The sequence below is a fragment of the Octopus sinensis genome, linkage group LG1 (assembly GCF_006345805.1).
Source record: "Octopus sinensis linkage group LG1, ASM634580v1, whole genome shotgun sequence".
NCBI classification, from domain to species: domain Eukaryota; kingdom Metazoa; phylum Mollusca; class Cephalopoda; order Octopoda; family Octopodidae; genus Octopus; species Octopus sinensis.
Window position 1 is genome coordinate 114,668,929 of NC_042997.1, and position 26,482 is coordinate 114,695,410.

Sequence of the window (26,482 nt, forward strand, 5' to 3'; positions counted from 1 at the left end):
CTAATACATTTCTGCCAATATAAAAAAAATTCCCACCTTATATTTTGTAGAGCCTTATATTAGCAAAAATTAACTTTTAAATTATTTATTATCAATAATAATTTTAACTTTAATGAAATATATTATCAGATAATTACTTTCTCCTATATAGATATATCCATCCAAAATGGAAATGAAGACCAACACTTCCATGTGGCATGCTTGAACAATTGTGAAGATCTCTTCACATGAAACCATTGGTAGCCTTGTTAACCCACAAATAAAAAATATTTATCCACCAATGCAGTGTTGAGCACTCATTCTCATTGTTGCTTGATATTAGCGCATATATGTGCGCAGTGTGGCCGAATGGTTACAATCATGAGATCCTGGTTTCAATTCTGCTATGTGGTGGCATCTTGGGCAAATGTTGTTCCTTAATAGCCTTGGGTCAACCCACACCACTTGGGTGAAATTGAGCAGACAGAAACTATGACGAAGCCTGTCAGTTTTTGTACCTTTAATTCAAAGGCCAAGTCTTGTCAGTCACACACACATACACACACACTGTAATCATGTTGATTCCACCTGAGAAATTTACATTATTGGTACACGTGTCTGGAATACTCAGCCACCTACATGCTAATTCAATGAGCCTGCAGTTTAGTTGATCAAACAACTGAACACATGCACTCCAAGATCAGAAATTCTGTTCTGACTGCGATCTATATATCAGCTATAAAATACTGTAATGACAGGAAACATCTTTAGAAAATTAAAAAAATTCCTACAGAATAATTAGTTTCTTTTTAAACTAGTATATGTAAAAAAAAAAAAAGAAAAGAAAAAAATTGAATTTAAAATAAGTAAAAATTAAGAAAGCAAGAAATGATATTTTAAATATATTGGAGACTGTTATTCCCAGGAAGTAAACATGCAGCAATAGAGATGAAAGATTTTTTATCTTTTTTTCTTGTTATATGACAGAAACATACAGGATTCACATAACAAATATAGAATTAATATTAGCTGTAGTACAACAAATTAGAAAATTATTCTCCACACTTCACTGGAAGTGATCATCACAAATTTTAAAATAAAAGCTGTTTATATATATATATATATATATATGTATACATATATATATATACATGATATTCTGTAAAAAAAAAAAAACAACAAAAAACATTTATTACTAAAGAAATGAAAAAATATTTTTTAAACTAACAATATTTTTTGTGTTTGTTCATTGAAGATTCTTTTTTTTCTTATTTTTTTCCCTTTTTTTTTACAGAAAAAGAAAATACATAATGAAATTGTGGCAGATAAACTGGCTGCAATATTGAAAAAAGATGTTTTAATGAGGTAGTATTAGAAAAATAACATTAAAAAAAAAAAGAGGAGAGAGAAGAAAAATTAAAATATTCATATTCTTTCAAATGTTCCCTACACTTATAAATTTCTCTTTCGGCTGTTCATCATATCATCCTATATATATATATATATATATATATATATATATATATACACATATACATATATACACATACACACACACATATATATATATATATATACATATATATACATACACATATACATCTTAATCTTACATGACGGGTCCTGCTGATATGGAATAAATGAAACAAAATTTATCAATATTAAATGCTTGCTAATTAAATAGACATGTTTGTTTTATTCTACACATGTTAAATCATTAAGTAAATATACATCTATTATATTCAGTATAATATGATGCTAAATGTTTACTAACATGGCCCTCCTTGCCAAACACACACACACACATTAAGGGGGTAAGATTTAAGAAACAACTAAAACATCAAACAACTTATAGTTTTAAACGAGAGAACAATATAAGAAGGTGGTGCCCACCCCCATCAAAATAAACCAGTAACAGAGAAATTGGTTCAGCAATACTTAATTTTCTCTGGAATCTAAAACATTTAAAGTACTCCTTTCCAATTTTGTTATTATACTCACATTTTTAAAATAAATTTTTGATTTAAAAATTAATTTTAGTTTTCATTTTCGTATTTGGATTGCAAGATTCTTGATGTGAACTTGTGTATTGAAACATTTAGTTATCTCAAGAGGGTCATTATGCCATTAATAAACTCAAACACTAGTTCTAGTTCACTTCTTTCTTTAATATTTGTCAATTGATTAAGCCATTACCTAACCGATTGTTTGAGACAGACCTGGACTATGAGGACATGTCACTCATGAGGTTGTGAACTTTGACAAATAACCAACTGGTTGATTAATCAAACAACCGATTAGTTTATTGGTTAAATAATTGACCAATTAATAAATAAATAATAAAGAGGTGAAATACAGCCAATGCATGTGTTCATTATTGATGTAATGACCCTCCCAAGATATCAAAATAATTTCATTTTGCAGTCATGCTACATTCATAAATGACATTTTTTTGTTCTGAAAGTTCTAATTGAAATCTTATTCATGGAATCACAGATAAATGAATTATTGAAATTGAAGAAATAATTAAAATAATAAATAAAATCTCTAAACAGTAAAAATGTTAAATACAGTTGGTATTTTCCACATAACTACAATCACTAATAGTTAGGTTTTCATAATATTATACATAACATACTGATAACAATAATTACCAGCCAGCCAGCCAGCCAGCCAGCCATGGATAAAATGGTTAAGAAATTATTTTAAATTAACTCAGGAAATTTAAAAGTAGTTTAACTATATATATATATAAGAGAATTATTACTAAAGATCAAAGCAGGATTTGAATACAGAAGTTGTAAGTTATCAACTAATAAATGAATTTAGGAAAATTAAGAATGTTTCACAAAGAAATGTTTTTCATATATCTGGCAAAGAGAAATTAATTTAAAGAATTAAAGTAAAAATGTTCTTTAAGAAATCACTTTCTAATTAAATGAAATCCACAACAGTGTTTTCTTTTTTCTTTTAGAGTAAATATGAATGAATTGGAGGACTGGGCATGTAGTTTATATGACTTTATTAGAAGAAAATTTTAACGGGCATGAAATAATTTTTAATTTAGAAATAAAGATTGTTAAACTTTAAAAATTTCATTTATTAAAAAAAAAATATATAGGAAGACAGAAAAAGAAAAAGTGTCAAAGAGTTTCCAAATGGAGAATATCAACATATTTATTCATCTCATTTTGCCTCAAGGAGAAAAAAAAAATTTTTTTTTTTTTTTGAGTTTGAATATATACATTCACCTGCAATAAAAACATCACCAATTTTTCCAGACTCAAACATTCTAAAACACGTACACATCAAAGACAGGAGATGAATAATGAATGAATTTTGAACCATTTTAGAATCCACTCTTCTAACTGCATTTTCTTTGAAAGATTCTATTGTAGAGTACTTTTTTTTTTCTTCTTGGAGGGATATAAGAGGTTAACTAGACCAAACCAGTTAGCATTAATACAGAAAAGTAATGTATAATATTACGAAGAAAACAGTCCATTATAAATATAAAAAATAAATAAAGACAGATCTTTTAAAAATTAAAACAGCAAAAAGTTATTATTAATCACAAAATTTTATCAAAATATGGTTTGTGTAGAGAATCCTGTCACAAAAGCAAAAAAACAAACAAGCACATACAAATACAGAGACATTTGGCTCAATTTTTATTAATTCTAGTTTCTTATCAATAGTAAAATTGTTATCACTCATTTATACATATTTTCAACAGAAACCCCTGCTCCAATATTTTCTAGTCAAGCACACATTTGAAAAGAGTAAGATAAAAGATTTTGGAGTATTTATGTTAATTTTGGGAAGAGAAAAAAAAAATTAAAGCTAGCAGACTGAAACAAATGGATTGATATGATTTTTCTTTGATTAGATGACTGCTAGCTGGGCCAGCAGCAGCAGCAGAAATTATTCCAAAACATATACATAGGCATGGCTACCATATAGCTGAGCCATAAAAAAATGGACATTTAGAAATTGTTATGTGTTGTTATAGATAACAGAAGGAAGGATTTTGGCAGCATTCCTCAATCTAAAATAAATGATATATTGATCACATTATTCCCAATAATCTTTACAATAGCCCCATACCTAAAGGCTATCTGTCATAAAAGCCTTCTGATAATTATACTGGGTGATTTGCATCGCAGTATTTCACAAAAATACTCAATCTTCTTCATGCTGTAAAGTAGTCGCCGAAGAAAGCAGAACACCGTTTTTCATCTTACTGGCTTTACAGTTGAAACCATCTCAATGGCAATTTGAAGCTCTATAAAACTGTGTAATAATGCTCCCTTTGCTAAGATGGTAATAGATCAAAGTCATCATTCACTTGTACCATTGGTACATGGAGATCATCAACAACAGGCATATTGTTCAAGTCAGAAACTTCTTTCATTTTCCATTCCCAGTCCATCTTCTGAACTGCAAATAAGGATTCAGCTTCGTGGTGATGCCTAAGCAACAATAATTCCTAGAAAGGAAACAAAAATTACAAATTAGAACGACAATATCTATATCCATATATATATATATATAATATATATATATATATATATATATATATATGTATAGTTCAGCAAAATTTAGATTCAGATGAATATGGTACTTAAGTTAAAAGGCACCAGAATTTGGTATGGTATTATCCATATAAATCAAATGGGGTGATTATAATCAAAATAAGCAACAAGGATATCCAAGGTACTGTAGTACAATTGTTTCATGCTACTTCATTTAATTAAACAATGTAAGTATTACATCAGTTTTAAAATGTAGAGCACTCTTTAGCCACATACAGAATTTTTTAATTAAATAAACAATGTTCATTTTTATACTTATTCCATTTGCCAACATTACAAAGAGGGTAGATATATAGACAGAGAGGTTAATTTCATCATTAAGAACATGGTAGTAGAAGGTCCTTCCCCATGGGCAGATATTTACTTACATTGTTTAATTAAATGAAGTAGCATGAAACGATTGTACTACACTTATTTTGATGTGTGCATATATATATATATATATAAGGTGTGCATAATTGAAGCAGCATTAAATTGAAATAATCCGCTATGTATCATAATTAATAGATGTACACTTTTGACAGGCAAGATGCTGCAGGACCCCTAAGGGTCATACGGACCCTGCTTGAGAACCATTGATCTAACCCATACTATTCTGGACAAAATGGACACAGAATGAACAAATGAAATGCTTGCTAATCATCATCGTCATCATTGTTGTCGTTTAACATCCACTGTCCATGCTGGCATTGGGTGAACGGTTTGACTGAAAACTGGCAAGGCGGTAGGCTGCACCAGACTCCAATCTGATTTGAAAAGGTTTCTACAGCTGGAAGCCTTTCATAATGCCGACCACTCTGCGAGTGTAGTGGGTGCCTTTTACGTGCCACCGGCACAGGAGCCAGTAAGTCAGCAGTGGTGTCGGTTACGTTCAAATGATGCTCTTTATGTGCTATTGGCATCGGCAACGCTCGAATAGTGCTTTTTACATGCCAGTCAGTCAGCACTGGCATTGGCCACGCTCGAATGGTGCATTTTACATAATGGTAAGTTCTAATATTTGCACAAAACCAAAGAATTTGTTGGAAGAGTACAGTCAAAGTAATCTCAATACACGACTGGTACTTAACAATCCTGGAAAAATAAAAGGCAAAAAAATCAGGATGATAAGAATGGTTTCGGACTTAGGCACAAATCCAGTAATTTTAGTGGGAGGGATTTAGTTGACTACTTCGACCCCAGTGCTCAACTGGTATTTATTTTATTGCCCCTGAAAGAAAGAAAGGCAAAGTCAACCTCAGCAGTCAGAATACCACGAAGCATTTTCTTTCCCTGATGCTCTGATACTTCAGTTAGCTTGCCACCTTCTTCATCATCATCATTGTTTAACATCCGCTTTCCATGCTGGCATAGATTGGACAGTTTGACTGAGGGCTGGCAAGCCAGAAGGCTGCACCAGGCTCCAATCTGATCTGGCAAAGTTTCTACAGCTGGCTGCCCTTCCTAACTAATGCCAACCACTCCAAGAGTGTAGAGGGTGCTTTTTATGTGCCACCGGCACAAGGGCCAGTCAGGCAGCACTGGCATCGACCACGCTTGAATGGTGCTTTTTACGTGCCACCATCACAGGTTTGCCTCATTGGCATGGCCAGAAGCACCAAGAAAGTATTAGATAGTTGAAGAGAACAAATATCATGGTGCTGTAGGCTGCAGGTAGCAAGCCCACTACTTATGCAAAAGTCCAGGAGTCCCAGCAAAAGCCTGAGTTAAAAGAATATTAATAATAATTAAATACTAAGAAGAATTTAGGATAGTAACTATCTGTCAATCACTTTTCTGAGTTAAAACAAAGATAACCTGGCTCTCAGGCCTACTTGACTGACAAGAAAACCAATTTATATAAATAAGGTCTGTCACATAAGCTGTTATATGATAATACTTTAAGATACTTGAGTTGAATTGTAATAGCCAATGAAATTTGCTTTTAGATCAATTTCCATTCCTTACTGTGGCACTTTAAACACGTGTCTTCTACTATAACCTTCAGTTCAATGTTACGTGAGTGAAATCAGGAGAGCAGAAACTGTATGAAAGTATGTCATGCGTGTGTTTGTTACCCCACCAACCAGCTTGCTTGAACACTAGTGTTGGTTTGTTTATGACCTCTTAGCAATTCTGTAAAAGTAGTAGACTTAAAAAGTAAATAGGCACAGGAGTGGCTGTGTGGTAAGAAGCTTGCTTCCCAAACACATGGTTCCGAGTTCAGTCCCACTGTGTGGTACTTTGGGCAAGTGTCTTCTACTATAGCCTCAGGCTGACCAAAGCCTTGTAAGTGGATTTGGCAGACAGAAACTGAAAGAAGCCTGTCATATGTGTTTGTCACCGCACCATCGCTTGACGACAGATGTTGGTGTGTTTATGTCTCTGTAACTTAGCAGATCAGCAAAAGAGACCAATAGAATAAGTACTAAAGGCATTGCTCCAGCATGGATGCAGTCAAATGACTGAAACAAGTAAAAGAATAAAAGAATACTGTGGTTGATTTGTTTGACTAAACTCGTCAAGGTGGTGCACCAGCATGGCCACAGTCCAATGATTGAAACAAGATAAAAGATATCAGTAATGACAATGGAACTAGGATGAATATATTTTTCAGCTTTTGAGAGTAAAGTGGGGCTAGTTTCGATATGAAATCTCAGCTAAACTACTTCTCCCTGTTACTGGTTCAACCATTTCAGAAACTGCAGTTTGAGGCTTCTCTTCAGAAAATTGAGATTAATTAATCTCAACAACATTTTTACTACTAAATTTAATTAAATTTGGAATCAAAATACTGCAGTATTCATCATCATTGTTTTACCGTGCCAGTGGCACATAAAAGGGCACCATTCGAGTGTGATCGTTACCAGTGTCGCCTTACTGGTACTTGTGCCCATGCTAGTAGGGTACCAGGAGCACAGCTTCACCTTACTGGCACTTGTGCCCGTGCTAGTAGGGTGCCAAGAGCACCATCCGAGCGTGATCGTTGCCAGAGCAGCCAACTGGCTCCGTGCCAGTGGCACGTAAAAGGGCACCATTCGAGCATGATCGTTACCAACGTCGTCTTACTGGCACCTGAGCTGGTGGCATGTGTAAAAAGATTCGAGCGAGGTCATTGCCAGTACTGCCTGACTGGCCCCCGTGCCGGTGGCACGTAAAAAGCACCCACTACACTCTTGGAGTGGTTGGCGTTAGGAAGGGCATCCAGCTGTAGAAACTCTGCCAAATCAAGATTGGAGCCTGGTGTGGCTGTCTGGTTCACCAGCCCTAGTCAAAATCGTCCAACCCATGCTAGCATGGAAAGTGGACGTTTATCGATGATGATGATGATGTTTCAGATTGGAGCCTGGTACAGCCTCCTGGCTTGCCAGTCCTCAGTCAAACTGTCCAACCCATGCCAGCATGGGTTGAACAAAGTTTATTGAGGCAGATTTTTCTACAGCTGGATGCCCTTCCTGTTGCCAACCTTTACTTGTTTCTAAGGAAGGTCATGACTAGACATGTTTTCACAGTAGATTGGAAACGAAGACATTCATTTACAACAATCATATGTCAGGACAAAGAGACACATACACATACGTACGTGCGTGTATATTCTTTTACTTGTTTCAGTCATCTGACTGCAGCCATGCTGGAGCACCACCTTTAATCAAACAAATTGATCCCAGGACTTATTCGTTGTAAGCCTAGTACTTATTCTATCGGTCTCTTTTGCTAAACCACTAAGTTACAGGGATGTAAACACACCAACATCAGTTGTCAAGCGATGGTGGTGGGGGGACAAACACGGACACACAAATATATATATATATATATGTAGGAAGGGCTTCTTTCAGTCTACCAAATCAACTCACAAAGCTTTGGTTGGCTCAGGGATATAATAGAAAACATTTGGCCAAGATACCATGCAATGGGACTGAAACTAAAACCATGTGATTGGGAAACAAGCCTCATACCACACAGCGATGCCTGTGCTACATTTCCGGATCCCTTAAAGTGAACATCCACTCAATATATTGTAAGTCAAGAGAGATCCACACCTGTTCATTAATTTCCTATGTCTATAAATAAAATAACTGCATTTAAAAGGAGGCTACTATCTAAAAAAAAAACGTTCCCCTGCAGGAGGCTACTATTTAAAAAAAAACGTTCCCCTTCAGTGCATGGAGATAAGTTCTGATAAGTTGTTATCTGCAGACAACAAAGAACCCTTTATGCACACACACACACACACTACATTTATTTTGACTTTCAAATTATGCTTAGCACTGAATGTTAACTGTCTGTACTCTTGAGAAGTGTGTGTGTATATATGTATGTGCATATATATATATATATATATATATATATATATATACACACACACTCTCTCACTCACTGTACAACCAAACATAACAAATAAAAACAGTAACAACAACAAAAGAAAAACAGATGTACATAAACGGAAACCAAAATGAAAAAAAAAGGGGGTGGTGGAGAAGTGAAACAAAGTCAGGCTCATAAACACAACAAACAAAGTAAATAGTCATAAGACTGAACCAGACAAAGAACACCAACAAAGAGAGAAACATTTGCAGTATACTTCACTAAAAGGACATTGTGAAGTGGGAGAAAGAAATACCAAAATTAACTGACATCTTAAAGATAACCCCTTTTGATAAAACAGACTCTTACCATATTCAGAAATTAACCTCCTAAAATAATGGCTACACACACACAAAGTTAAACAACAAAAAGGGCTAATAATAGTGTTTGAGCTGTAGTAACCATTGTTGACATTGACAGGCTATATTTATTGTGGCAGTAAGGGGCCAGAGGATGGGAACCTCCTGATATTACTAAGATGAGTACCCAAACTATTATATTATCATCATTTAACAACTGTTTTCCATGCTGGCATGGGTTGTATGGCTTGACAGGAGATAGCAAGCTAGAGAGCTGTGCCAGGCTCCAGTTTTCTGTTTTGGCAAAGATTAATTTCAAGATGAATGTCCATCTGACTGAAGTCTCAGATTAATAATGAACATTTTAGACTTGTGCATTTTAGCTAAATGATGTTCGTAAATAATGATAATTAGAAATTGTCACTTGTGCTGTTGACAGCATCTGCAGATTGTACAGGGCCTAACATTTTCTAGAATTGTCCAAACAACACAAAATTCTGTTCTAAAACGTTGATTAAATTTTTAAGGTTGGAATATATTGACCTTTAATGAGTGTAAAACTAACAATAGGTCCACAAGTTCATATCAATAGAATACACCAGCTTTTATTATTCTTTATAAAGAATAAAATAAGGCAGAAGTTTATACACTGACTACAGGGGTGGGTGTGGCCGTGGCTAGAAAAATAGTTATAAGAGAATGAGAGTAATTTGAACAAGGATAGTTTCATAAAGGAACAGCAGAACAAAAGCCTTTCTATGTATATATTTGGTTTTAGGAAGAGCTTACTGCAGTCTTCCGACTCCTGTCAAACCATCCTACCCATGCCAGCATGGAAGATGGCCATTAAGTGTTGATGATGATGATGCCAGTCAGACAAAAGGAAAAGAACTAGAAAAAATTAGCAGTAGAGTGGAAAATCCCTACAAGAATGAAACTAGAAAAAGCACAAGTAAAACAACTAAAAGACAAAAAAAAGAGAAAGTCCTATTCAACAACAGAATGGCGAGATCTTGTCTACAATAATCAGAGTAAGGATCATGACTATGAGAAGGACGAGATTCTACAACGATTCATGTAAGATCCAGCCATATCAGGGTTCACAACCTTGCACATAATCCAAAGAACAAATTTCCTTTGACATAGTCCTTTCTAGTACAGGTACAAGGCCTGAAATTTTGGGTGAGAGACTAGTTCATTACATTGACCCCCAAGGCTCGACTGGTACTTATTTTATCAACTCTGAAAGGATGAAAGGCAAGGTCAACCTTGGTGGAGTTTGAACCAATGACGTAAAAAACGGGAGAAATGCCACTAAGCACTTTGTCCAGAGTGCTAACGACTCTGCCAATTTGATAGCCCACTCCCATTAGCAGTAATCTAAGTAAAAACAGTAAAACAGGATTCTATACACCTGAGCTGAGATATATAAACACTTGATCTGATGTCACAACAACTCCCACAAAACCACCCAAAACACAATGGGTTTTTTTTCTTTTTAAAAACAGAATAAGATGATCTCACTTTTATCTTGTCATATTTATCACCAACATCTTGAATCCAGGAAATAAACTGTCTGCCATTGTAGCGTGATCGAACGTTTTTCTCTCTTTCCTCTACCTATAAAAGAAATAAAAAAAGAATTTAAAAGTTACATATTTATTACATGTCTGACCCCATCAGGGAACACTGGTTACTCAGGTAGCAGAGGGAGATGGTTTCTACAATAATCGGAGTATGGATCATGATCTGGTAAAAGGACAAAGGAAGTGCTTTAGAAAGGAGCAACTACAAATACTTCAAACTAATATAACAAGTTGTAAAGATAACAAGAAAGTTATTATGACATCACTGGTTAAAAACAGTTAGCTGAGATGAAATGAAGGTTGGGTGTGTACTAGGATGAAGTACCACTGATGTCCTTTCCCCGAGTGAGACAGCTAGAGGAGAATTTCTTAGCAAATATCAAATCAAGTTACAGTATGAATACTTGTTGACCTCTGACTGAGTACTATATTCTGAGGTTATGTAATGGCTGAGTTAACTAGGAGTAAATGGCTTGTGAGAGCTGGGTGAGCCATGTGCAGAGATGCTGTTAGCTAAGCAAGAGTTAGAAAGGAGTTCAGAGAGAAATTTAATATGCAGATCAGTGTGCAGGTATCACTTTCCAGATTAATATTCGTGTAAAGAGCTTAGCCTGGACTGCATAGATAGACTATAGACTGGGATTGAGAGAACTATGTCTCAGAGAGAAATTAAATGTGTGGGGTCTAGGATGGATCAGAGTCATGGGATGTTAGAGAAGAGGAGAGAGAATTCTCCGAGTTTAGTTTTAGTCTGTAGCATCTTACGAAGGGTATCAATGTCATAAGGCTAACGGAAACTCAGTACCAGGAGTCTGGCGCAAATGCTTGTATCAGAGCAAACTATGCTCAAAGCACTCACAGACCAACTGATCGTGTTAAAGCTGTTGGAGGGGATGTCTAATATTCTCACCCCGTATATAACACTTGTTGATAGAAGAGAGCTGAGTCAGTGCAGGGGACACAGAATTCATTGTTAGTTTCTAAAATAGTGATGAAAGACTCACAAACTAAATGTACAAAATGGTATACAGGATGGTGGATAGAAAAGTAGACTTGTTTAGAGTTGTCTCCCGTATTTGTTGCAAAAATTAAACTACTCGTCCACTAATTGTTTTTTTTATTCTTCCTTGCAATTATTTCCATTTAGCTTTTCAATGCTCTCTGCATTAACCTGTTAAAAAACAAAAAAAAAAACTCTGCCAAGATCAAGGATGTCCAACCAGTTGGGTCACATAGCCTTGCTAGAAGCAGCTTAAGATAATATTAATTTCAACTATCAACTAATAGTAGGGGGTTGCAAGGGCAAAAACGTTGGGCATCGCTGGCCTAGAAGGTGTCTGTGAATAATGTAATATTACACTTGCAGTATACATGTTTCTCTCTCACTCGCTCCATCACTATATTTTGCTTTTTCTTCCTGTACTGCTTTCTATTTATATTTATCACTATTGTGGAAGTTGTGATCATTCATACCACAACAATGTCCCATGTCCATTATAAACCTTGGAGATTATTTAAGTGTGTTATGCAATCTCTGAAGATTTTATATGTAATGACCATATGTGGTGAAATGCTGAGCTGGAGGAGGTTTAAAAGCACATATGTGAATTGATGATGAAAACACTTATAAAACCATATGCAAACACAAATACAGATTTGATTTTTATCAAAATGACAAAAAATAAATCACTGAACTGAGATAAAGATCTAAATAACAAACCTGTTCCACTTCAATAAGATTATAAATCTCTTCATCTCGAAGTATTGTGCAAACACTTAAAGGGACTGCTTGATTATTTTGTGCTCTGGCAGCACGTGCATGCTCCCGCAACATCTCTTGCTCAATAGAAAGCATTAACTTTTCCTACGAAAATAAAATAAATAAAAAGACAGTGTAAAAGATGACAAAAAGCAAAAACAGAAGCAAATGAGAGAAATTTAACCGAAATTACACAACTTCCAATAATGTATTCGTTTACCGTTTATTTAGGTCATAAATCTCAATCATGAAACCTAAAATAGATGCTTTGTATTTTGTTGAAACCTTTAGCATAACATTTCTAATCAGTTTCAAAACAAAACCTCAAGTTTCTTTACCCTAAAATTCTCTTCAAATATCAACTATTTTTTTGTATCATTTTCACAAAGAGAAAGTGTACAAAATAATTGAAATTCTCAACAATAAATGTAATAATTTTCCATTAATTATTTAAGGAAATTATAATTAGAGATATAATTGTTAGGTAAAATTATTTAGTTACTCATCAACAACCTCTTGTCCAAAATTTTAAAATTCCATATTTTAAACCCAACTGTTTTGGTTTTATTATTAAATGTTTAAGGTAAACACTTGCGTGTTTAGAGTGAAACTGTATTTCATCTCTCATGCAGAGATTGATGTCTTATCAGGTAGTGAAACAGCTCCGTATGTGTTCCATGCCCCTGCCACAGTGACATCAGAGCTGCCCCAAGTACCCACCGATAAATGCAACAAAACTCCTGCACAACAACACAAGCTTTGTTGAGTCAGATGTTTTATTATCTTTTGATGCTCGGTCTAGTTATCTCTAGGTTCTTTGAGATAACTTATCGAGAATTACATTTCACAACCAGATATTCCGAGATGCTAAAATATAACAGTAGACTGGTTCAGGACACAGCATGTGAAACAAGCCCTTCAGCAGACCTCAACTCGTTTCCTTTAAAATACTAATAACCATTCATCTCATTAGATAACATTAACCCTTTTGTTACTGTATTTATTTTGAGATGCTCTCTGTTTCTTTCAATTACTTTAAATACAACAAAGAATTTAGTAAAATAACTTAGTTATCATTCAGCTAGTGTTAGGAACATAAATTGTGACTAAGGTTTGGAGGAAGATTTTAATTCAAAACTTATGAAAACAAGACATTTGTACTCTGAGCCAGAGCCGGTTTCAGCCGGGTTGGTAGCGAAAGGGTTAAATATTCCTAATTAAAAAGTAAATAATTGTACAAACTTAAATTTTAAAAGAATAATTTTCTTTACCTTTTCAATGAGGTGTTGTAATCTTAGCTTATACCGAGCTTGTTCTTGGTCTAAGAATAAATCTCTCATTGATCCAGTTACTGAATTTGGAGGGGAAAGCTACAATAATAAAAGAAAATAAACAATATATATACGATGATAATGACGATATATATATATATAAATTAGAAAAAAAACCCACCTTTTATCAATTCAATAATGAAAAATTATACCATTTAGAAAAATAAACATTATTATTATATATATATCAAAATCAAAATCGATCAACATCAATGGAAATCATAGCTCTGATACCAGTGCCGGTGGCACATTGCCAGATCAGACTGGGCCTGATGCAGCCTTCTGGCTTCCCAAACCCCAGTTGAACCGTCCAACTCATGCTAGCATGGAAAGCAGACGCTAAACGATGATGATGATATATATATATATACACACAGACACACACAAAGTGACAATGTTTCAACTGTATATCATCATTATTGCTTTAACATCCACTCTTTCATGGTACATGGGTCAGATGGAATGCACTGAGGTAGATTTTGAATGGTTGGATGTCCTTTCCAGTCACCAAACCGCATCTGTTTCCATGCAACTTTCATGAGAGATTGGGAATAAACGACACCATTTGTATGACAGTGACAGTTGTTTACAGTTATTACATGACGTCAAGATGAAGAGACAAAAACAGTGCCCCCCCCTCCCACACCATACACACACACAACAGGATTCTTTCAATTTCCATCTTTCAAATACTATAACAGAAGACACTTGCTCAAGGTGCCATCAAGCGGAACTGACACTAGACGGTTTGGAAGTAAACTTCACAACTACACAGCCATGTCCGCACACAAACACATCAGTGTGCACACACACACATATATATATATATATATATACTATAATACTGTTTTTCTCAGTCACAACATACGAATGAGAAAGGAAGGGGTGATAGATGAATAAGGAAGGAAGGGATGATGGCAAACTGGTAGTGGGAGCATTTCAACTCTGTGTGAGTATATATGTGTGTGTGTGAATGTTTGCACCAGCATTCTTTCAGTAACAAACGATGAACGCTGTCACATCTCAAAAGACAACCACTAGATAACATTGACAAGTGTATGAATTCAATTTCCTATTCATATTTATGTATAAAATTACTACAGTTAGCCGTCATTTTTGGTGGCATGGGGCCAGCTAGTATATATATATATATTAGGGTACCAAAATGTAATATCATATTTCAAGCAAATAGTCTGAAGTTACAAATAAACTAATCAGTTTAAAGGTCAGTTTGAAAACTGACCTTATTTAACTGAAATTTAATTTTTGAATTTGTTAACCCATATCTTATTTTAATTTGTTTAATTTTTAGATAATCCATGGATGACCAGGACTCCAAAGAATATTAGATTCACCATTAAATGCTTTATGAATTTCACATACAACATTGCCACATGTGTATTGAACAAAACATATGCACTGTAGTTCTAGATAGAGTGAAGAGTATTAAAATATCAGAGGTGGTTTAACAAGGTTAGAAATAGTGATGTTAATCTCTCTGATAAGCATTGACCTAGAAAATCAACTGTCTTTGATAATTGACATAGCGAAAGCAGCAACTGATGAAGGTTGATGCCAAAATATCTAGAAACTTAAACCGTAGACCACTGTTCAAGATCTTAAAAAATTGCAAGAGGCTATAGAGAAAAAAGTTGGATACGACATGAATGATAGCTCAAGAATAAAGCTTTGTGTTAAATAATATAAAACACTTTGATAAGAAAAGCAAACAAAGAAAAAAAAAACTATTTTTTTAAAATGAACTGTAACCAGAGACAGAAAGTGAATTGTCATTGTCAATGACAGATGCACGTAACAGTGGCTGTCATCAAATGAAACACTGGTCCCAACATCCAAACCGGAGTTGCAGCAAAGAAAGGCTTTGCTGTGAAATGAGACGATTACAACACATTGTTCACCGAGTTACTAGTAACAGTAGAAAATGCAGGACAGCATAACTTCATTGCTAAGAGCCTGTATGTGTAAATCAGGCTCTGTGCAGGAAATATCTAAGTTCTGATCACTGGAAAGAGAGTCATTCTGCATCTCTCTCTCTCTCCCCTCACACACACACACACATGCATGCAATTGTTTTCTTTCAGTTTCCATCTATCAAATCCACTCACATTTTGGTTGACTTGGAGATCTAATTAATTATTATCCTCTACAAGGTACAACACAGTGAGACTCAACCCAGAACCATGTGGTTGCAGAGTGAACTTCTTAACCACATAGCTATACTTATGCCTGTATATATGTAGATGCACACAAAATGCAAGACTGTGTATATGGAGTTTATCTTGTAAGCATGTGGTCCTGAGTTCTATCTCACTATACGGCACCTTAAGTGCCTTCTAATGTGGCCTTGGGTCAACCAAAGCCTTGTCAGTCGCAATAGTAGATGAAAACTGTATAGGATCCTATCAAATTCATATATGCACATGTTAATGTTTACATTCTGTCTTTGCATGAATGCCTTGGACTAAAAACGTGCTGATGTGGGTGTGTTCAATCACCTGTTTTACATTGTTTTGTTCATGCTAGCATGGGTTGGATGAATACATATTGTTGAGGTATTGTTTTACAGCTGGATGCTCTTCCTGTCACAAAACCACACCCATTTTTCAAGTAAGGTTTTTTTTTTTATTTCATGCATCAGAGAAAGTGCAGATCCAAGTTGTTGATAGGGAATGTCAACAGATGTCATGGTTTTTGCTCAATGCTACTCAATGTAATAATAACCATCTTGTTCTGAAATTGCATACTCAGGATCTTCACTGCCTTCATGTATACACAGACAGATTTCCTAGGAAGTGGAGACTAACAAAATAGGAAGCAACTCAAATTGATGGACGTCTCTATGTATGAGAAACAATCACATACACTTTCATTCCAGGTTTAGAAAATAAAAAGTCTACCTGGCCACCACTGAAGCTCCTCCACTTTCAGTCAAATCCAAAACTTTAAGGGCTACTACCATTAATATTGCCACGAAGAGGAGTAGGACAGGAGATGTAGTGTGAAGACGAGTGAATGAATGTTGCACACAAGAGGTAAGATAGAGGAATGTCTCTGTTCAATACTTCATGGGTGAAAACAAAGGTATAAATTCTGGATGATTGCTAATGATGGTGTGGGTGGTATTGATGTAACATTTACAGAGGAATGGATAAAGTAACTGAGTGTTTGCTATCAGTATATAAAGGTAGGAGTCATCCCTCCTCTTACCTCTATGTACTGTGAACAAACTCCCTATCCCTCAGGTCACTCTAGCCTCCACCGTCTTTCCTTTGGTTATTTTTTCATGATATCCAGCACAATCTTACCATCCACCACACTCATTCTCTCTCCCTTCTTCACCAACAAACAAACAAAACAGTACACGCTGTAAAGTAGCTGGTGCCATGAAGATTATTCAGCCATAGAAAACATACCACAAAATGGAATGCAAGTGAGACATATAAGAGGGTAGGAACTCCAAATATAAACTGACTCAAACCATGACAACCCATCTAACTCATGCTAACAGAGAAAGCAGATGTAAAATGGCAATAATAATTATGTTTTATATACACTCCAATTCACTAATGCACATGATTCTTCTATACTAGAATTTCTTCAGGTGAATGTTAAGTAACAACTTATTTTATATAGTGATACTGAAATAAAATTTAAACAATTTTCTGTGTTACTTAAATTTACCTGTAATTAGAGTAATTTCGAGACAAATATCTCAGATTTATGAACTTCTTGTGGTTTTCCACTTTGGTGTATGAATTAACAAACCAGTTCTGGTGGCTCCAGAAAACCAGTTTAACCCTGTAGCATTCAGATTCTTCTGTCAAATGTATTTTATTTATTTTCATTGTTTTGAATTAATCATGTATTATCTCATAGCTTCAAAATTTCCATGAAGTGATTGTTTAGTTTTAGAATGGCATTGTATGTTAGGCGCAAGAGGATGGATCCAGTCAGTTTGAACATAAAACAAGTTGAATATTTTGGCTGGATTATGACCAGTTTAAATGCTACAGGGTTAAATTAATGGATAGGTTAAATTCCAAATGGATTTAGAAAACTTTCAATATCAACAGAGAAAATTACAGAATAAGAGAGTTAATTCAGTAATTAAATAGAAATCATAATTAAAGATGCGAGTAAAAACAAAGAAATTCCATGTTTAAACTATAAAACTAACCATAGGAACAGATAAAGTGCTGGCAGAATTTCCTTGTAACACATAACTACAACTCATCATTAAATAGTCCTTGAATCCCTGGGGAGCTTTTGGATGAACAACTGTTAAGTTTTTCCGTCGATCTTCGACCTGTCAGGAAATAATATTTATAGTAACATTATCGGGTCAAAACCACAAATCGTACAGAAATCAGAAATTCAATAAACGATCAACATTACCACATAACACTCACTTTCCATACCATTCGATGAAACCAAAGAAAAAAAATCCAACAAAAAAAAAAAAAGATGGTATATTCACCTGGTGTTAAATGCATATATTACAGAGATTAAAAAAAAATCAAAACAAAAAACAAAAAAATATCAAGAGATGATACTATGAGTGACAGACTGCATATAATAAAACATATGTAAATGTCTAATACAAGACATTTTCAAATGGTTGATTAAAGAAATCTGGATGGAATATTTTTGCACAAAAACTAATCACCCTTCAGCAATTCAGCAACAGCATATCAAATTTCCTAAATCAATGAAACAGAACACAATTTATTTGAATGGGATCAATTGGGAATTATCAAACATTATTACAATACATCACATTATAGAGCAAACTTAATGTGCTTGCTTATATCATTATTTAGATGAAATATTATACATTATTATATAATATATACATAGGTGCCAGTTGATTATGTTTACTTAGTAATCGTCAAACCATTTAATTTTTAGTTCAGAAAAGAGTAAAATACTAGATCTTAGTAGAATACATTATTCTCTGTACATTTAGAAAAAAAAAAGGTAAAAACTAGGAAGATACAGCTTAATTTCTAACAAACAAAATAGTATTTACAATAATCTGTCCTAAAAACTGCCACTAATAACAGCTATCATAGTGTGTTGGAGTGCTGTGACTGGATGTAGGTTTTCAAGAATTGGTAGAGACGTTATTTTCTTGATAAGATGACATTTATTGTTACTTGAACAACAAACATTCAAATGTGTACATCTTACAAAATCTATTCACACTTGGTTGAACCAAGCTAGCGGAGGTTTAAACCTTTATAAGAATGCAATCATTAAACTGCTCCTATTTGCATAAAATTCATGCTTTTTAATAAGTTATATATTTTTAATAATTTGTTGTTCTTATTTCTTAGCACTTGTGCCCATGCTAAGTAGGGTGCCAAGAGCACCAGCTGAGCATGATCGTTTCCAGAGCAGCCAACTGGCTTCCATGCCGGTGGCACGTAAAAGGGCACTATTTGAGCGTGATCGTTACCAACGTCGCCTTACTGGCACCTGTGCCGGTGGCATGTGTAAAAAGATTCGAATGAGGTCATTGCCAGTACCGCCTGACTGGCCCCGTGCCGGTGGCACGTTAAAAGCACCCACTACACTCCCGGAGTGGTTGGCATTAGGAAGGGCATCCAGCTGTAAAAACTCTGCCAGATCAAGATTGGAGCATGGTGTTGCCATCTGGTTCACCAGCCCTCAGTCAAAATCGTCCAACTCATGCTAGCATAGAAAGCGGACGTTAAACGATGATGATTGCAGTTAGTTATTAATTTCTTTTCTTACTTCAATCAAAGAGGGAAAGCAGTCCTTATGACTTTTAACAGGGCCTAAATCAGAAGGGAGGGAGAAAGGCAACCTCAAACCAGTGACCTTGCAAAAGAGTGGGCTGCACCAAAGATAAGCACATGTACCAAGTAATGGTGTGTTAAAGTAGGTGATTGATTAAGTCTAGCACTCAAATTAATTTTGATTAAGTCTAATATAATTATTTTCAACTTGTTTCTATTTATAAACAAACAGTTGAGATACAAAAATTGGTTTTAAATTATTATAAATACCAACGAAAGTTGTGCTCTAAATTTCCATTATCATATAGTTTTTGTACCTTATTCTCTGTTAATTTTTCTTTAAATGACGACAGGTAACCCTCACCACAGACACAAACATTATGCAAGCATTGCATTTAAGAAAATCTACCATGATACAGAATTCCACACTCATTCTCACTGCCTTTCCGCATTTATTGAATCCCATATAATAGAGAAATCATTGGAAATATAGATAACATCAGTGAATGTACAGCGAAGTGCCTATTGCTCAAGGGGGAAGTTGTGGGAGATGGAGACCCTGAAAGACATGGGTGAAGTATTGAAGGCTCATCTCAAATTCTGGACAAAGGACCAAAATATGTGGCATATTTCTGTACTCAAAAAGACCAACCCACCACAACAACAGAATTGATATCCTAAGACCAAAGCACTGGGGATGGTGCCATGTAAAAAGCACTGATGATGGTGCCATGTAAAAAGCACTGATGATGGTAATGGTGCTGTGTAAAAAGCACTGATGATGGTAATGGTGCTGTGTAAAAAGCACTGATGATGGTGCCGTGTAAAAAGCACTGATGATGGTGCTGTGTAAAAAGCAATGATGATGATGATGATGGTGCCATGTGAAAAGCACTGAACTGATGATGGTGCCATGTAAAAAGCACTGATGATGGTGCTGCATAAAAAGCACTGATGATGGTGCCATGTAAAAAGCAATGATGATGGTGATGGTGCCATGTAAAAAGCACTGATGATGGTGCCATGTAAAAAGCAATGATGATGGTGATGGTGCCATGTAAAAAGCACTGATGATGGTGATGGCGCCATGTAAAAAGCACTGATGATGGTGCCATGTAAAAAGCACTGATGATGGTGATGGTGCCATGTAAAAAGCAATGATGATGGTAATGGTGCCATGTAAAAAGCAATGATGATGGCAATGGTGCCATGTAAAAAGCACTGATGATGGTGATGGTGCCATGTAAAAAGCACCGATGATGGTGCCGTGTAAAAAGCACTGATGATGGTGCCATGTAAAAAGCACTGATGATGGTGCCATGTAAAAAGCACTGATGACGGTGCCATTTAAAAAGCACTGGTGCTGGTGTCGCATAAAATGCACTGGTGATGGTACCATGTAAAATGCACTAGTGATGGTGCGATGTAAAAAGCACCCAGTACACTCTGTAAAGTGGTTGGCATTAGGAAAGGCAGTAGAAACCAGCTGTAGAAATCATACCAAAAACAAACTAAGGAACCCAGAGTGGGCCCTGGTCATGCCAGTTCCTGTCAAGCTGTCCAATCCATGACAGCATGGAAAATGGACATTAAATAATGAAGATGATGAAATCCACACTGCAACATTTTCAGAAACTGCCACACTCCCATAATATGTGGAAGGTGAGGTGGGGTGGGGTGACACCTGTAAAGTCACAACTGAATACATAGCAAAGAAGAGAAAAAAACCCTAACAATATTATTTATGTCGCTGGCCTAAGTTCTGATCACTACTGTCATCTAATTAAAACTGTTAAAAACATGGTTTGGTATTGGTAGCATGGTGTTTATGTAGCAGCAGGCAGTTGGATAATATATAAGGACCAAATATAGTAGTAGTAGTAGCACTTGATGAATAGAAAATATGTTAGAGAAAGTAAAAAAAATAATGAAAATTGTTATCACCTTTTTTCTTACCTGTTTCCTTATAGAAAGATAGGTTTTGTATGGATTTGGAGGCTTTTCAAGAATGATCGGGTGAGAAGTAGTTGCCTCTGAAATTTGGGTTTGGTCACCTTTTGGCCGTAACTTTCTTTTCCTTGGATGGATATTAAGGTCTTCAGATTCTTCTCCAGCTGATGATACAGCACTAGTTGTAGAAGATGTAAGTGTTGGAGGAAATTTTTGCCCTTTTAAACTAAGTGTGTCATTTATTTGTGGTTGAGTATCTAATCCACCTGAAAATATTTTAATAATAATAATAATCAGAAGAATTATAATAATAAATAACAACAATTATGATAGTTATTTCAAATCTTTGCCACAAGGGCAGCATGGTGGGGAAGAGCCAATTATATCAACCCCAGTTTTTAACTGGTACTTATTTTATCAAACCTGAAAAGATGAAAGGCAAAGTCAACATCAGTGGAATTTGAAATCAGAACATAGGGACGGGTGAAATACCTATTTCTTTACTATCCACAAAGGGCTACACACAGAGGGGACAAACAAAGACAGACACACGGATTAAGTCGATTACATCGACCCCAGTGTGTAACTGGTACTTATTTAATCAACCCAGAAAGGATGAAAGGCAAAGTCGACCTTGGCGGAATTTGAATTCAGAATGTAGCGGCAGACGAAATACCGCTAAGCATTTCATCCAGCATGCTAACGATTCTGCCAGCTCACTGCCTTAACAATTAAAATAATAATTGGTTTCAAATTTGGATACAAGACCGGTAATTTCAAGGGAGGAAACTAGTCGATTACATTGACCACAGTGCGTAACTGGTACTTAATTTATCGACCCTGAAAGGATGAAAGGTAAAGTCAACACCAGTGGAACTTGAACTCACTCAGCATTTTGCCTGGCATGCTAATGATTCTACCAGCTCACCACCTTAATTATAATAATAATAATAATAGTAATAGTAGTAGTTACCAAGAAGACCAGATATGATTATAGAGAACAAAAGAAACAAAGTGTAAGATCATACACTTTGCAATAGCATAATAGAGAGGATAGTGAAAAAACTGAGAAATATCAGGACTTAGTCAGAGAGGTGAAGAAATTGTGTAAGACTGAGACAATTATTCCTATGGTGATAGGTACACTTGGCCCAACACCCAGACTGCTACATAAAAGGTTGAAGGATATTGGAGTTGAGACCCATATTGTCAACCTGCAGCAACCCTAAGAAAGATTCTTGAGACCAGAGGAGACTTGTCACCAAATCTCAAGACAACAGCTCTGCTAACTACCAGAGCATGTAATAGTTATAATGATGATAATCTTTCCTACTAGTGACTCAAGGTTTGAAGTTTGGTGGGGAAGGAGCTTTGTCGATTACATTGAGTCCAGTGATCAACTGGGACTTATTATATTCACTCCAGAAGGATGAAAGACAAAGTTGAGCTAGGAGGAATTTGAACTCAGAAAGTAAGGTCAGAAGAAATATCACTGAGTATTTGTTAGTGTGCTAACAATTCTGCCAGCTACAAGCCTTAGTAGTAGTAGTAGTAGTAGTAGTAGTAGTAATAATAATAATTCTTTCTACTATAGACACAAGGCCTGAAATTTGGGGAAGGGGGAGGTCGATTTCATTGACTTCAGTGCGTAACTGGTACTTATTTAATTGACCCCGAAAAGATGAAAGGCAAAGTCAACCTCGGTGGAATTTGAACTCAGAACATAGCAGCAGATGAAATCTGCTAAGCATTTCGCTTGGCGTGCTAACGATTCTGCCAACTCGCTGCCTTAATAATAAAAATAATTACTTTTTACTTGCATATACGCCACTTGAGAGCTTTTGAATATACTGTTATTAAATGGAAATTATTTAAAAAAAATTCTTAATCACCATCATCACCATTTAACATCTGCTTTCCTTGGTGGCATGGGTTGGATGGTTTGACAGAAAACTGGTAAGCTGGGGAGCTGTACCAGGTCCCAAACTGATTCAGCAAGGTTTCTATGGCTGGATGCCCTTCATAACGCCAACCACTCCAAGAGTTTAAATTGCAAGAGAAGACAGAACAGATGGTAGTGACAAAGAAAATCCCAAAATACATGCTGAAAGTGAACAATCAAATCATTAAGCAGCTATCATCCTTTAACTACCTTGGAACTTTGATCACAGGAGACGCAAGATATGTGAAGGAGATCAAAAGATGACTAGTGCTGGCAAAATTTACATATGCAAAACTGTATAACACCTGAGAAACAATACACTGGGCATCAATACCAAGATCCATATATTGAACTGTTGTGTTAAAGTACAGAAGTGAGGAAATGGTCGAGAACATCAGAAGTGAGAAGCTGCTTGGAGAACTGTGAAATGTGGTTCTTAAAGAGAATATTGAGGATAGCACAGTCAAAGTGTCTAATGAAGTGATGACCTGGGCTGTGGTAAATAAAAAAACTATATTGTGAGGTAAGGGCCAAGCAACTGAGATTTCTTGGTCATGTGATGAGAAAAGGGGGCCTGGAGAATTTAGTGATGACCAGAAAGATTGAAAGGAAAAGAGGCGAAGGAAAGAGAAGGATGATGTGGATGTTAAGTTTAATGAGCTGGTTGGAAAAAAGAGGCATTAAACATCAGGAAATGGAACTGTTATACAAAACAAAGAACAGAATTGTGGCAGGATATGATTACCTATGTCCTACATTCTGGACATGGTACTGAAAGACAGAGAGATCTTAAAAGCATTGTGCTAACTATTTACCATTTCAAAGTGACATCATAGATCCTTTGTAATGGTGCACTGCATTTACAGATCACAGTAATAATTTTCTTTTTACTTGTTTCAGTCACTTGACTGTGGCCATGCTGGAGCACCGCCTTTAGCCGAACAAGTCAACCCCAGGACTTATTCTTTGTAAGTCTAGCACTTATACTATCAGTCTGCTTTGCCGAACTGCTAAGTTACGAAGACGTAAACACACCAACATCAGTTGTTAAATGATGTCAGGGGGACAAACACACACGTGAGTGTGTGTGAGTATATATATATATATATATATATAGACGACGGGCTCCTTTCAGTTTCCGTCTACCAAATCCACTTACAAGGTAGTAGAAGACACTCGCCCAAGGTGTTACGCAGTGGGACTGAACTCGGAATTATGTGGTTGGGAAGCCAACAGCCACTTACCACACAGCCACACCTACACCTATGTCTGTATTTATGTAATAAAACTGTTCAAATTACAAGTTCTTACTTTACAAGTAACACTGATTTAAAACCAAGATGACAATTATCTTTCAAGTTCATTTTTCGTTATTCTTTTACTGAATATATTATGAAGAGACACTAACTGCAGGAGAAACTATAATTAACTTAATGTGAACATATTTGCAACAATGAGCAGTAAAAAGGTATTTAGAAATAATCATGAGGTGAGGCAAAGATGGTACTTATTGTCAATGACTTATCATTATTCAGGCAAGTAAGGGAGACAATTCTGGACAGGTTTTGTACCTTAATTGTCTTTCCTTCACTATTTAATTTCTAATTAGGTTTTGAATGGACAGTGTGTCATATATATAGCAGTAACTTCATTTGCTATCAACCTTCAGTAAATTCACTCAATTTCCAAGCTAATTCATATATGAAAAGGCACATGGCCTGGTGGTTGAAGTATTATACTCATAATAGCAAGAGTATGGTTTCAATTCCTGGACTGGACAGTAGGTTGTGTTCTAGAGCAAAACATTTCATTTCACATAGATCCAGTCTACTCAGCTGTAAATGTTTACCAACTAAGGAAATTAATCCTGTGGCAAACAAGCATCTCAGTTGTTTATACACTATGGAAATCTGGTTAAGCCCCAGCTTTATGAGCCCCAAGGATTATGACACACCTAAGTCTTCATGAATGGTATTGTACAACTACCATGTGATTCTCACACCACTGCTTCAGCAAATATAATGAACTCTATCCCATGATTAATAAGATCCAAACTAAGAGAGATACAGCCAGAGTTATCTCCTGTACTTGCAGCAAGACTAATTAAAACATTGTTCGTGATTGACTAATAATAATTAATAGAAGCAGTACACAGCATTTTTGGAATAACTAGAAATGTAAGCACATTTTTCAACCTTGCTGTGAGAAGCAGATACTGGAGCAGTTAAATCAAACCACATTTTTCTCTTAGTGATCAGTCTGCCTAGTTTCAGTGGTTTTTGCCACCTCATCAGAGGCTGCTTACTCATTTTCTTAACCATGGACAATAGCAACAGCTTATAGCTATTTATAGTATATACAAGCTTAGATAAAACTAAACTGGCCTGCCCTAATTTGATATCAGTGCAACTGTTGACAACATTAATTAATAGAAGGACTCTTAGTGCTTTTAGATAATTACAGATATAAACTCTTTATGTATATCTTTAGTAAACACATTACTAATCTTATTATTATTCCATGCTTTTCCAATGCAAGCTAGCAGGGCGCACTCTGAGCATATTAAGTTTTCACAGTGAATGTACTGGTTGCCTCAGACTCTTAGCAAAGAGTACCTTTCCTAAAACCATGTGGGCTGAAACAACCAGGTGACATGCTCCCATGAAAAACTGCGGAAAACATATATTTAAACCACATATTTTTTTCTCTCTCTGTGATCATATAAGTAAAGACTGACCTGATTAACCCTTTAGTGTTTGCATTATTCTGCCAAAATTAATGCTTTTTCATCCATATTGCCTTGAATTAACCATGCATTATCTTGTAGCTATGAGATTTTGATGAGGTGGCTTAATTTTTAAAACAATATTGTAGGGTTGGTGTGAGAGACCAGATCTGGCCAGTTTGAACATAA

The 26,482-nt window shown here is 35.5% G+C and overlaps 1 protein-coding gene across 4 annotated transcripts in view; it reads right to left on the reverse strand.

The window, feature by feature from the left end:
• Positions 1-3,130: 3,130 nt before the first annotated feature.
• The window catches only part of LOC115210547 (ankyrin repeat domain-containing protein 12), a 57,586-nt gene continuing 34,234 nt past the window's right edge, over positions 3,131-26,482 (reverse strand). For 2 of the 4 annotated variants that reach the window (XM_029779152.2, XM_029779160.2), the window contains exons 9-14: positions 21,621-21,892; positions 18,092-18,220; positions 13,834-13,932; positions 12,524-12,667; positions 10,742-10,837; positions 3,131-4,468 (exon numbers count right to left, since the gene is read on the reverse strand). In XM_029779152.2, coding sequence (XP_029635012.1) covers positions 4,295-4,468; positions 10,742-10,837; positions 12,524-12,667; positions 13,834-13,932; positions 18,092-18,220; positions 21,621-21,892 — 914 coding nt within the window. In that variant the 3' untranslated portion in view covers positions 3,131-4,294. Of the gene's footprint in view, positions 4,469-10,741; positions 10,838-12,523; positions 12,668-13,045; positions 13,546-13,769; positions 13,933-18,091; positions 18,221-21,620; positions 21,893-26,482 lie in introns of those variants that run through there. The other 2 variants (XM_029779172.2, XM_036504161.1) reach the window with 2 other exon arrangements.